Below are 12321 nucleotides of genomic sequence, written 5' to 3'. Positions count from 1 at the left end.
TGAGGAAGGAGAATCACTTGAACCTGGGAGGTGGGGGTTGCAGTGAGCTGAGATCGCGCCTCCAGCCTGCGCGACGGGAGTGAGATTCCATCTCAAAAAAAAAAAAAAAAAAAAATTACAGATAAAGACCAGGCACAGTGGCTCATGCTCGTAATCCTAGCACTTTGGGAGGCTGAGAAAGATAATTGCTTGAGCTCAGAATTTCAAGATCAGCCTAGGAAATATAGTGAGACCCGCATCTGTACAAAAGAGGAAAAAATTAGCCGGGCATGTGGCACATGCCTGTAGTTACAGCTACTTGGGGAACTGAGATGGGAGGATCATTTGAGCCCAGAAGGTTAAGGCTGCAGTGAGCTGTGACTGACCCATTGGACTCCCGCAAGGGTGAGAGAACGAGACCCTATCTCAAAAAAAAAAAAAAAAAAAAAAAAGAATTACAGATGTAAATCTCATAGCACAACACAATAGTGTTCTTGTACACTGTTCCACAGACTCTCTTTAAGATCAAACCCTAGAAGGATAAAAAGATTGATTAAAAGATTTCTTACAATAATCTGAAAGGGGTCGGTAGAAATGGGTGGCCATCAATAAACCCAATGTTCCTACCCTGAAGGAATGAGAAGTTTTATTTTCTCAAAGCACTAAATGAGGCAGGTAAGCTTAAGGGTGAATATTTTTATAAGCTTTGATTAATGAATTGCTTGGGAATAGGGTCTGGTCATGGTGGCCTACGCATATAGTCCTAGCACTTTGGGAAGCTGATGTGGGTGGACTGCTTGAGTTCAGGGGTTCGAGACTAGCTTGGGTAACACGGCAAAACCCCATCTCTACAAAATACAAAAAAATTAGCAGGACGTGGTGGTATGCGCCTGTAGTCCCAGCTACTCTGGAGGCTGAGATGGGAGAAGTGCTTGAGACACTTTTTTCTCTCAAAAAAGAAAAAGAGAAAGAGTTGTTTGGGAATAGCATCTAAGTACTATAGAGCCTTTGGATACAGGCTACTAAATGAAAATTCTAGCAAGATGGTGAAAATATAACTCCTAAAATTATTGTTTCGATTTTTTTTTTTTTAGGCGTTAAAGAATACACTGATTTTTATTTTACTTTTTAAAACAGGGTCTCATTATGTTGCCCCAGGCTGCAGTGCAGTGGTGCTATCAGGGCCATTGCAGCCTTGACTTCCCAGGAATCAGGGCCACTGCGGCCTCAACCTCCCAGGCTCAAACAATCCCCCCACCTTAGCCTCTGGAGTAGTTGGGACTAAAGGCACATGCCACCACACCCAGCTAATTTTTGTAGAGATGGGAGCCCAAGCTGGTCTCAAACTCCTGGGCTCAAGTGATCCGCCTGCCTCAGCCTCCCAAAACACACCTGGGATAACAGGTGTGAGCCACCATGCCCAGTCTATTTTATTTTTTGTAGCGACAGGGTCTCACTATGTTGTCGAGGCTGGTCTTAAACTCCTGGGCTCAAGAGATCCTCCTGCCTCAGCCTCCCAAAGTGCTGGGATTATAGGCGTGAGCCACTGTGCCTGGCCTGATTTTCTTTCCTTAAAAAAGTCAACTATTTTATTCCATGAGAATAAAATAGAATACAATTATATTAGATAAAATCCTGTTTCATAAAAATTCTATGAATTCTATGATATCAGAAACCGGTTTTTTTATGATATCAAAAAAAGGCTTCTGATCTCACAGAACTTCACATCTGGAGCTAAGAAGAGGAACAGATACTATTATTTATAATTGGTGAGATAGAGAAGCTATAAGAAGAATTGAAAAAGTGTTGTAGGAGAATATAGTGCAGTGAATAACTGATTTTGACTAGAGTTTAGAGAAGGCCTCACAAAAGGAGACAAAATTTGTAAATCACTAAAAATGTAAGCAGGAGTTTGTCAGGTAGACTAGAGAGGGGTACGGATTGGAGAAAGACTTCTTAGGAAGCATCTGAGATATATGAAAATGACTACTCCAAATGCCTTTAACAAAAATTGATTTAAAAAAAAGGGGAAAATAAAACACTGGATAGAATAAACACAAAATTTCAGTTCATATATTTGTGCTTTCTAAAGCAAGCATTGGGCTGGGCACGGTGGCTCATGTCTGTAATCCCAGTGCTCTGGGAGGCTGCGGCATAAGAATCACTTGAGGCCAGGTCAAGACCAGCTTGGGCAACATAGTCAGATACTATCTCCATAAAAAATTGAAAAATTAGCTGAGCATAGTGGCGTATGCCTGTAGTCCCAGCTACTGGGGAGGCTGAAGCAGGAAGATCACTTGAGCCTAGGAGTTTGAGTTTACAGTGAGCTACAATTGCACCACTGCATTCCAGGCCTGGTCAAAAGAGCAAGACTCTGTTTCTTTTCTTTTCTTTCTTTTTTTTTTTTTTTGTGATGGAGTTTCACTCTTGTTGTGCAGGGTGGAGTGCAATGGCGCAATCTCATCTCACTGCAACCTCTACCTCCCGGGTTCAAGTGATTCTCCTGCCTCAGCCTCCCCAGTAGCTGGAATTACAGGCACATGTCACCATGCCCGGCTAATTTTACATTTTTAGTAGAGATGGGGTTTCACCATGCTGGCCAGGCTGGTCTTGGACCTAAGAAGATCTGCCCGCTTCGGCCTCCCAAAGTGCTGCAATTACAGACGTGAGCCACCGTGTGCCCAGCCAAGCCCCTGTTTCTAAGGAAGAAAAAAAGAAAGAAAGAAAAAAAAAAACAATAAATAAATAAATAAATAAAGCAAACATTGAAATTGTCCTATTCAACTCTGCCTAACTAGAGATTTAGCTCTCAACCTTTCCTGGTGTTGGGGGTGATGGGAAAGATTCCAGGCAGAGGGAACGGCATGGATATACCACAAAACTGGGAACAAGCTTGTCATATTCAAGAATCTGAAACAGGTGCACACCTTGACCGTAGTTTGACACAGCAAATACTTATTCAATGACAGATGGTGTGACCTTGGGCAAGAGAGACCAAATGAGACCTAGGATGTCAGAAATACTTTTCCAGGCTTTCAAAAATCAATCTGTTTTCAACTGAGAGGCCATTCATTCTAATCTTTTTTTTTTTTTTTTTTTTTTTTTCTTTTTGAGACAGAGTCTCACTCTGTGGCCCAGGCTGGAGTGCAGTGGCGCGATCTCGGCTCACTGCAAGCCCCGCCTCCCGGGTTCAGGCCATTCTCCTGTCTCAGCCTCCTGAGTAACTGGGACTACAGGTGCCCGCCACCATGCCCGGCTAATTCTTTGTATTTTCAGTAGAGATGGGGTTTCACTGTTAGCCAGGATGGTCTCAATCTCCTGACCTCATGATCCACCCGCCTTGGCCTCCCAAAGAGCTGGGATTACAAGCATGAGCCACCGTCTCCGGCTAATCTTCCTTACTTTCTTATTCTTCCCACAGCTTTCCGGTCATGCCACCCACGGATGTGGACCATTGTCCTTTACCCAGTCTATCTAGTCTGGAAGACTTTTTCAGGTACTTTTCCTTCATATATAGGCACACAGTCAATATACATCCAACTCTATGCCTTTGAACCCAGCAATTATTTCACTGGGTGGTGAGTCAGTGGTGCACCCTGGGAGTGGGTCCAGCGCCCTTGGCACATGAAAGCCTTTGAACATGGGGCCAGTGGAGTGCTACATGAAATACACTCCATCAGGCTTATGCTCACCTTGCTCTTTTTAGATAGAGTCTTGCTCTGTCGCCCAGGCTGGAGTGCAGTGGTGTGATCTCTGCTCACTGCAGCTTATGCCTCCTGGGTTCAAGCAATTTTCCTGCCTCAGCCTTCCAAGTAGCTGGGATTACAGGCAGGCGCCAACACACCCAGCTAATTTTTGTAGTTTTTAGTAGAGACGGGGTTTCGCCATGTTGCCCAGGTTGGTCTCAAACTCCTGGCCTCAAGTGATCCGCCCGCCTTGGCCTCCCAAAGTGCTGGGATTACAGGCGTGAGCCACCACGCCCAGCCTGGGTTTCTGTATTAGAATAACCCTGGGCAAGACAACCTTCTGAGCCTTGCCATTATCACCTGGAAAGCAGGTCTAATACTCATTGCCATGCCATGTTCACAGGGCTGTTGTGAAGATAAAATGCAAGAATGATGGGGAAAAAAATCGAGTAATTATAACTGACATTTGTTTTATTCAGAGCTAGACACTGATGCAGAGCATCAGGACGATGCTCTGACAGAGGAGGAAACACAGGGCTGAGATCAGCTTCGTATGCACACTGGCTTTGATCAAACCGCTGCACAGCAACCAGCAGCTCCACCCTGATGAAGCAGAGGGTGGAGGTTAAACGGCTCAGACCCTCTGGCTCCATCTCTAACCATGTGACCTTGGGCCTGTAGCTTAACCTGTCTGGGGTTCCGCTTCCTCTTGCGTGGAACGGGGATCACAGAAGGGGTTCAGACGGAACTGAGAGGGTCCATTTAAAGCTCTGGCCAGTGGTGTCTTGGCAGGCAGTTCATTTTCACTTTACCATTATATTTGTTCTTACCGATTTAAGGGCACTACCATGACGTTTGTGGCGCTTAGCAGGGTAAAGTGTGGTCAGGAAGACCGGGGTTTGAGTGGCGCAGGGCCTAGGCCGCTCCTTTCCTGGGCTTCAGTTTCCCGCCTCAAAATAATGGGCGGATTGGATGAGCGACACCCACCCTTCCCGCCCCTCGGCGCCTGGCTGCGCAGCGACCCTCCTAGGTGGGGAAACTCCCACCACCCCATAGGCCGGGGAAGGGGCGGGGCAGGGGTGGGGCCTGGCGAGGGTAGGGTCCGGCCGCCGCACCTGCTGCCGCTCACCTCTAGGCTGTAGTTGCCTCGGATGGCAGTAAAGTCGTCCAGGGCTTCGGCTGCGCTCCCCTCGTCCAGGTTCAGCGCCTGGCACAGGGCCTGTAGCGCCTCCCCGGCTGCGGCGACCACCGCCACCCCATCAGCGTGGGACTCGTCCTCGAACATCCCTTAAGGCCCCGCGGGCGGCGCGCCACGGCCCCCGACTTCTTTCTCCCGCCCAGGCGCGCTACCCACAACCACCTGCGCCAAAGCGCGCGAAAACTTGCAGTTGCGGGGGTGCCTCGTCATCCACCGTCTGCCTCCGCTTTTCTCCTAAAAAAAAGTCTGTTTTTCCTCCGGACCTTCTAGCCGTCCCTCCCCGGAAATGTGATAAGAATACGGACCTCAGATTCTGAAATACCTGGCCTTAGCCCTTGGCTGGTCGCCGGGGGCCGAGCCGGCGGGACAAAAAAAAAGAGCGGAGGGATCCTCAGTCTGCGCGCAGAGCCTGCTGGGAAGTGTAGTCCATCTCCTGGGAGAGGAAGCCCGCGGCCTCCCCCTGTCTTCCTGGTTAGGCTCTTGGGTTTTTGGGCAGGCTTGCGCTGCCTACTGCGAGGTGGCCTCGTGCAGCATAGTGAGATGCCTCCTCTATCCACCGGCCCTGGGTTTGTCACTGTCCGGGGGCGCCAAACATAATCTGACTGAGCTGTACCCCTTGAGTTAGAAGATGGAGGCTGGAAGAGGAAAAAAAACAGCCCCTGGACAAAGAGGGGCCTCCTGGGACTCTCCCCAAAGTTCCACTGCCCAGTGAGCGGTTCGCTAAATGACGGAGGGGAAGGACTGGTGAGGGATATTAGAATACGGATCCTCATGTTAGTCGCTAAAAGAGGCGGGCAGAGAAGACTGCAGTAATGAGGCAGGAGAATAGGGTCTGGGGGCAGGGAACCTATGGCTGTTTCACGTGACTTCCTAGAACTAAATTGAAAGGAAAACCCCAACTTTCCACGCCTAAGTAACAAAAGAACCAGAGGCTATTCCCTTGGACCTTTTATGCATGGCAGATGGGAACTTGGCCGTCTGCAAGAAACCACACTGAGTGCCTTCCAGTCTTCATTTGCAACTTTGTAACTTCACTCCAGCCTCTGAATGGTTGTGAGAGGTGACAATGTGCTAGCAGCCCTCATTCTCAGCGCCTCCTCGGCCTCAGCGTCCACTCTGGCGGCGCCTGAGGAGCCCTTCAGCCCTCGGTGCCATGGGAGCCCCTCTCTGGGCTGGCTGAGGCCGGAGCCGCCTCCCTCTGCTTGCGGGGAGGTGTGGAGGGAGAGGTGCAGGCGGGAACCCGGGCTGTGCCCGGGGCTCGCGGGCCAGTGTAAGTTCCGGCGGGCGCGGGCTGGGGCTCGGAGGGCCCCGCACACAGAGCAGCCAGCCGGCGCCGACGGCCCAGGGCAGTGGGGGGCTTAGCACCCGGGCCAGCAGCTGCGGAGGTTGCGCCGGGTCCCCCAGCAGTGCCGGCACAACCTCAACGCACTCAAATTCTCACTGGGCCTTAGCTGCCTCCCCGCGGGGCAGGGCTAGGGACCTGCAGCCCGCCATATCTGAGCTCCACCCCCTGCGGTGGGCTCCCGCGTGGCCTGAGCCTCCCCGACGGGAGCCGCCCCCTGCTCCGTGGCGCCCGGTCCCATCGACCGCCCAAGGACTGAGGAGTGCAGGCGTGGCTCCGGACTGGCGGGCAGCCTGCAGCCCTGGTGCAGGATCCGCTAGGTGAAGCCAGCTAGGCTCCTGAGCAGGATGGGGACTTGGAGAACTTTTATGGCTAGAGGATCGTAAATACACCAATCAGCACTCTGTGTCTAGCTCAAGGTTTGTAAATACACCAATTGATAATCTGTATCTAGCTAACTCAGTGTCTAGCTAACCTAGTGGGAACTTGGAGAACTTTTCCATCTAGCACTCTGTGTCTAGCTCAAGGATTGTAAACGCACCAATCAGCACTCTGTCAAAACGGACCAATCAGTTCTCTGTAAGATAGACCAATCAGCTCTCTGTAAAATGGACCAATCAGCAGGATGTGGGTGGGGTCAGATAAGGGAATAAAAGCAGGCTGCCCGAACCAATAGTGGCAACAGGTTTGGGGTCCCTTTTAGCACTGTGGAAGCTGTATTCTTTTGCTCTTTGCACTAAATCTTGCTGCTGATTAGTCTTTGGGTCCACGGTGCTGTCTTTATGAGCTGTAACACTCACCGCAAAGGTCTGCAACTTCACTCCTGAAGCAAACGAGACCATGAACCCAGTGGGAAGAACAACTCCAGACGCCCTGCCTTTAAGAGCTGTAACACTCACCACGAAGGTCTGCAGCTTCACTCCTGACAGCGAGACAACAAACCCACCAGAAGGAAGAAGCTCCGGACACATCTGAACGTCTGAAGAAACAAACTCCGGACACACCATCTTTAAGAACTGTAACACCGCAAGGTCCGCGGCTTCATTCTTGAAGTCAGTGAGACCAAGAACCCACCAATTCTGGACACAGTTGCTGTCCACAACCAATCAGACTGAGGGCAGGAGAGTCTTCGTTTGCATAATACTATAACTTTGTAACTTCACCCTGGCCTCTGATTGGTTGCTTTCTGCAACCACTCAGACTGATTGTGGGTTACCACTTCAGTTACACTGAGTAAGCATAACGTGACCAATGGGAAACTTCTAGGGGGTATTTGGACCCAAGAAGATTCTGTATCTGGGCCTTTGAGCTGCTGTGTGGGTCTGCTTCCCCACTATGGAGTGTACTTTTGTTTTCAAAAAATCTCTGTCTTCGTTCTTTTGTTGTTTCATTCTTTATTTACTTTGCCTGTAATCCCAGTACTTTGAGAGGCCGAGGCAGGTGGATCACTTGAGGCCAGGAGTTCGAGACCAACCAGGCCAACAAAGCAAAACCCCGTCACTACTACAAATATAAAAATTAGCTGGGCGTGTGGGTGCACCTGTGTAATCCCAGCAACCTAGGCAACTGAGACATGAGAATTGAGAATTGCTTGAACCGGGGAGGCAGAGGCTGTAGTAAGCCAAGATTGCACCAGTGCACTCCAGTCTGGGTAACAGAGTGAGACTCTGTCTCCAAAACAACCAACCAACCAGCTGATGACACATCTGTCAAACCCAGCCTCACCTACTTGCATTTAAAAAACCCAAAATCAATATGCTCTTCCTTATACTGATTTTTTCTGATTATCCCAGGGCATGCCCATGTAACCCAAAATTGAGCTTTTCTGAAGAGAAAATGAAGTATGGCAGGCCGGGCGCGGCGGCTCACGCCTGTAATCCCAGCACTTTGGGAGGCTGTGGCGGGCGGGTCACCAGGTCAGGAGATCGAGATCATCCTGGCCAATATGGTGAAACACCGTCTCTACTAAAAATACAAAAATTAGCTGGGCATGGTGGCAGGCGCTTGTAATCCCAGCTACTTGGCAGGCTGAGGTAGAAGAATAGCTGGAACTCGGGAGGCGGAGGTTGCAGTGAGCCGAGATCATGCCACTGCACTCCAGCCTGCTGACAGAGAAAGAAAGAAAAAGAAAATGAAGTATGGGTGGTGAAATAGATTTACTCTGCCCTTCATTTTTGATTCAGATACATATGAAGGTTGTTTCTATTTTGATCCCATTGTGTGATAGCCTCTATGATTAGCCTCCCTGTTGTGGTTTAATATTTCAGAGTTCTCCCAAAGCATGTGGTTGGAGCCTGATTATGACCTTTAAGGAATCCAAGACGAAAAAGATTATAGTGTGCACCTTTCCAAATGTAATTCAAAATACATGCAATTCTAAAGCACAAAGTAAGTGTAATAAAGTACAAGAAAGGTCTAATTAATTTTCCCAAGATGTCTCTTTCATTTTGAAATTCTTAATTTTTTTTTTCCCTTTTTTTGTCTTCCAGCTTTGCTATGCCCTAAGCAGAAAATCAGTCTGCACTTGCCCCTCTCAGGACAAACTGCTAGTCTAACCTTCTAACTTTTTTTTTTTTTTTTTTTTTTTAAAGCAGTTGATAGTTGTGGGGGAGGGGCAAGACCCGACCTCACTTTTTTTTTTTTTTTTTTTTTTTTGGAGACAGTCTCAGTCTGTCATCCAGGCTGGAGTGCAGTGGCAAGATCTCAGCTCACTGCAACTTCTGCCTCCCGAGTTCAAGCAATTCTCCTTCCTCAGCCCCCCCGAGTAACTGGGACTACAGGTGCACGCCACCACACCCGGCTTTTTTTTTTTTTTTTTTTTTTTTTTCATTTTTAGTAGAGATTGGGTTTCACCATGATGGCCAGGATGGTCTTGATCTCCTGACCCCAGGAGATCCACCCACCTCGGCCTCCCAAAATGCTGGGATTATAGGCGTGAGTTACCATGCCTGGCTGGACCTCACCATTCTTTTTTTTTTTGAGATGGAGTCTCACTCTGTCGCCCAGGTTGGAGTGCAGTGGCATGATCTCCGCTCACTGCAAGCTCCGCATCCTGGGTTCACACCATTCTCCTGCCTCAGCCTCCCGAGTAGCTGGGACTACAGGTGCCCGCCACCACGCCCGGCTAATTTTTTTTTGTATTTTTAGTAGAGACGGGGTTTCACCCTGTTAGCCAGGATGGTCTTGATCTCCTGACCTCGTGATCCGCCCGCCTCGGCCTCCCAAAGTGCTGGGATTACAGGTGTGAGTCACAGTGCCCGGCCGACCTCACCATTCTTAATCTTCTTTTTCCTCAGAGGAAAAACTAAAGTGGTGATCTGTAAGCTGGGTCTGCACTGTGGAAGTAGTGCATTACAAAGATTAATAAAGCCTCTCTACCCACAAAATGGGGAAAGGACTGCATACAATCTTAGAAAAGCAAATGTAAATGGCTTTTAGATGTGAAAAGATGCCTAACTTTTTTTCTTTCTTCTTTTCCTTTCTTTCCTTTCTCTGTTTCTTTCCTTCCTTCCTTCCTCCCTCCCTCCTTTCCTCCCTTCCTTCCTTACTTCCTCCCTTTCTTCTATTTATTTATTTATTTATTGAGATAGAGTCTCACTCTTGTCACCCAGGCTGGAGTGCGATGGTGCAATCTCGGCTCATCGCAACTTCCACCTCCTGGTTTCAAGCAATTCTTCTGCCTCAGCCTCCCGAGCAGCTGGGACTACAGGCATGCGCCACCATGCCAGGGTAAATTTTGTAGTTTTTAGTAGAGATGGGGTTTCACCATGTTGGCCAGGATGGTCTCAATCTCTTGACCTTGTGATCTGCCCGACTTGGCCTCCCAAAGTGCTGGGGTTACAGGCGTGAGCCACTGCGCCCAGCCCCAACCTTTCTAATAGGAAAAATATATGTATACAAGTTTAAGCCAGTGTAAAACCATATTTTAAATCTATTCAATTGTCAAAAATCCAAAAGTTTGAAAATGTTCCAGCGACTCCCCATTTCTTTCAGGGTTAAGCCAAGCTCCTTGTCCTGGCCTACAAGGCACTGAGGGTCTGGTGGTCCCCTGTCTAACTCTGCCTTCATTTGCTACTCTCCCCTTTCTTACCCTACCCTAGTCATATTTGTGATTCCTTATGGCTACCTTTTTTTCCTTTAATTTGGAAAAATGCAAACTCAATTTTTATTTAGTCATAACTGCAATGTTTAAAAAAAGTGAAGCATTTCATCCAAATCACTAACTAAAAGATAATAGCTAAGAATACTTGAACCAGATATCAAAGAATTGGGGGAAATGGGGGCCGGGCATGGTGGCTCATGCCTGTAATCCCAGCATTTTGGGAGGCTGAGGTGGACAGATCACTTGAGGCCAGGAGTTCGAGCCCAGCCTGGCCAAAATGGCAAAACCCTGTCTCTACTAAAAATACAAAAATTAGTTGGGCATGATGATGCTCGCCTGTAGTCCCAGCTACTCGGGAGGCTGAGGCAGGAGGAGAACCGGGAAGGCAGAGGTTGCAGTAAGCTGAGATTACACCACTGCACTCCAGCCTGGGCAATAGAGCGACACTCCGTCTCCAAAAAAAAAAAAAAATTTAATGCAATTAACCATTAGATATTTCCATTCTTCACCTGCCAGTTGTTCCATTCTCTTTCTTTTTTTCCCATATCACCTCCAAAATGTCCCTCCATTGCCCTAGATAGCTCAGCTCTGGCTCTCTGTGCATATTCTTCAACCAAGCAAGAGCCTGAGAATCAGATTGATGGTGACTATTTCTAATTAGTTCAGTGTGCCTCTTGGGGGTCTCCCACAATTCCACATGCAACTTATAAAAGTGGTCGCCCAGCACAAACTAATCTCTTTTCCCAGAAAATTTCTGCTTGTAAGAAATTTTTCTCCATTTATGCTTAAAGCAGACAGTAGGTACTCAACAAATAATAGTTCCCATCCTAGAGCCATTTGAGGATCTGACGTCGGTTATAGGAGAGGGAATCATGAAAATGGAAAAAAGGGGAGAAGGAGTGGAAACCTTGGATATATTGGGATATATTTACCATTACACCAATTCAGAGATTTTTTTCTTGCTTGGAGGTTTTTTCCTTTTTTTTTTTTAGATGGAGTCTTGTACTGTCGCCTGGGCTGGAGTGCAGTGGCATGATCTTGGCTCACTGCAACCTCTGCCTCAGCCTCCTGAGTAGGTGAGACTACAGGCACATGACACCATGCCCGGGTATTTGCATTTTTAGTAGAGACAGGGTTTCACTATGTTGGCCAGGTTGGTCTCAAACTCCTGACCTCATGATCTGCCTGCCTCGGGCTTCCAAAGTGCTGGGATTACAGGCATGAGCCACTGCACCTGGCCACTTGGAGTTTTTAAGGGAAAGGAAGAGGAAGAAGACAGGGCCATAAAGGATTTCACAAAAATACATCATTAAATATGAAACTATTAGAATGGATTGCTGGCCAGGCATGGTAGCTCACATCTGTAATCCCAGCACTTAGGAGGCCAAGGTGAGCAGATTACTTAAACTCAGGAATTTGAGACTATCCTGGGCAACATGGCAAAACCCCATCTCTACCAAAAATATAAAAAATTAGCTGGGCATGGTGGCACACACCTGTAGTCCCAGCTATTTGGGAGGCTCAGTGGGGAGGATCACTTGAGCCCAGGAGGCTGAGGTTGCAGTGAGTCATCATCGTGCTACTGCACTCCAGCCTAGGTAAATGAGTGAGACCCTGTCTCGAAAAAAAAAAAAAAAAAAAAAAAGTTATTTTATTCTTAATATTGTTGGCAATTAAGCAGACATACTAACATTGTAACATTAACATTTATTTAGAATCTCTTTTCAAGCTGCCCTTGACCTGCTTCTCAAGACTAGAATTCTGCTGGGTGCGGTGGTACATGCTTGTAATCTCAGCACTTTGGGAGGCTGACACAGGAGGATGACTTGAGGCCATGAGTTCAAGACTAGCCTACCTGCACAACATAGCAAGATTCTGTCCTACAAAAAAAAAAAAAAGAAAGAAAAAAAATTAGCTTATTCATCTGTAGCTCTTAGTCCCTGGTGCGAGTCCAGTACAAGGGGGAGGATGGGGAATTAACAATCACTAAATATGCACTCTGTGCTCAATCTGT

At 47.9% G+C, this 12321-nt stretch overlaps 2 protein-coding genes across 3 annotated transcripts in view; both read right to left on the bottom strand.

Moving 5' to 3' along the window:
* LOC119619406 (retinoblastoma-like protein 1) overlaps positions 1–5197 on the bottom strand; it is an 87370-nt gene extending 82173 nt beyond the window's left edge. Inside the window, exon 1 of one of the 2 annotated variants that reach the window (XM_073006753.1) lies at positions 4795–5197. In XM_073006753.1, the coding sequence (XP_072862854.1) occupies positions 4795–4950 (156 nt within the window). In that variant the 5' untranslated portion in view covers positions 4951–5197. The remainder of the gene's footprint in view (positions 1–4794) is intronic. The other variant, XM_073006760.1, reaches the window with a different exon arrangement.
* Positions 5198–7374: 2177 nt separating this feature from the next.
* The window catches only part of MROH8 (maestro heat like repeat family member 8), an 87786-nt gene continuing 82839 nt past the window's right edge, over positions 7375–12321 (bottom strand). Inside the window, exon 24 of the mRNA XM_073006805.1 lies at positions 7375–8307. The gene's annotated coding sequence lies outside the window, so the exon portion shown is untranslated. The remainder of the gene's footprint in view (positions 8308–12321) is intronic.

This window comes from Chlorocebus sabaeus, chromosome 2, assembly GCF_047675955.1.
Source record: "Chlorocebus sabaeus isolate Y175 chromosome 2, mChlSab1.0.hap1, whole genome shotgun sequence".
Taxonomy (NCBI): domain Eukaryota; kingdom Metazoa; phylum Chordata; class Mammalia; order Primates; family Cercopithecidae; genus Chlorocebus; species Chlorocebus sabaeus.
Note: the sequence above shows the minus strand (reverse complement) of the source record. Positions and strands in the feature narration are given on the sequence as shown.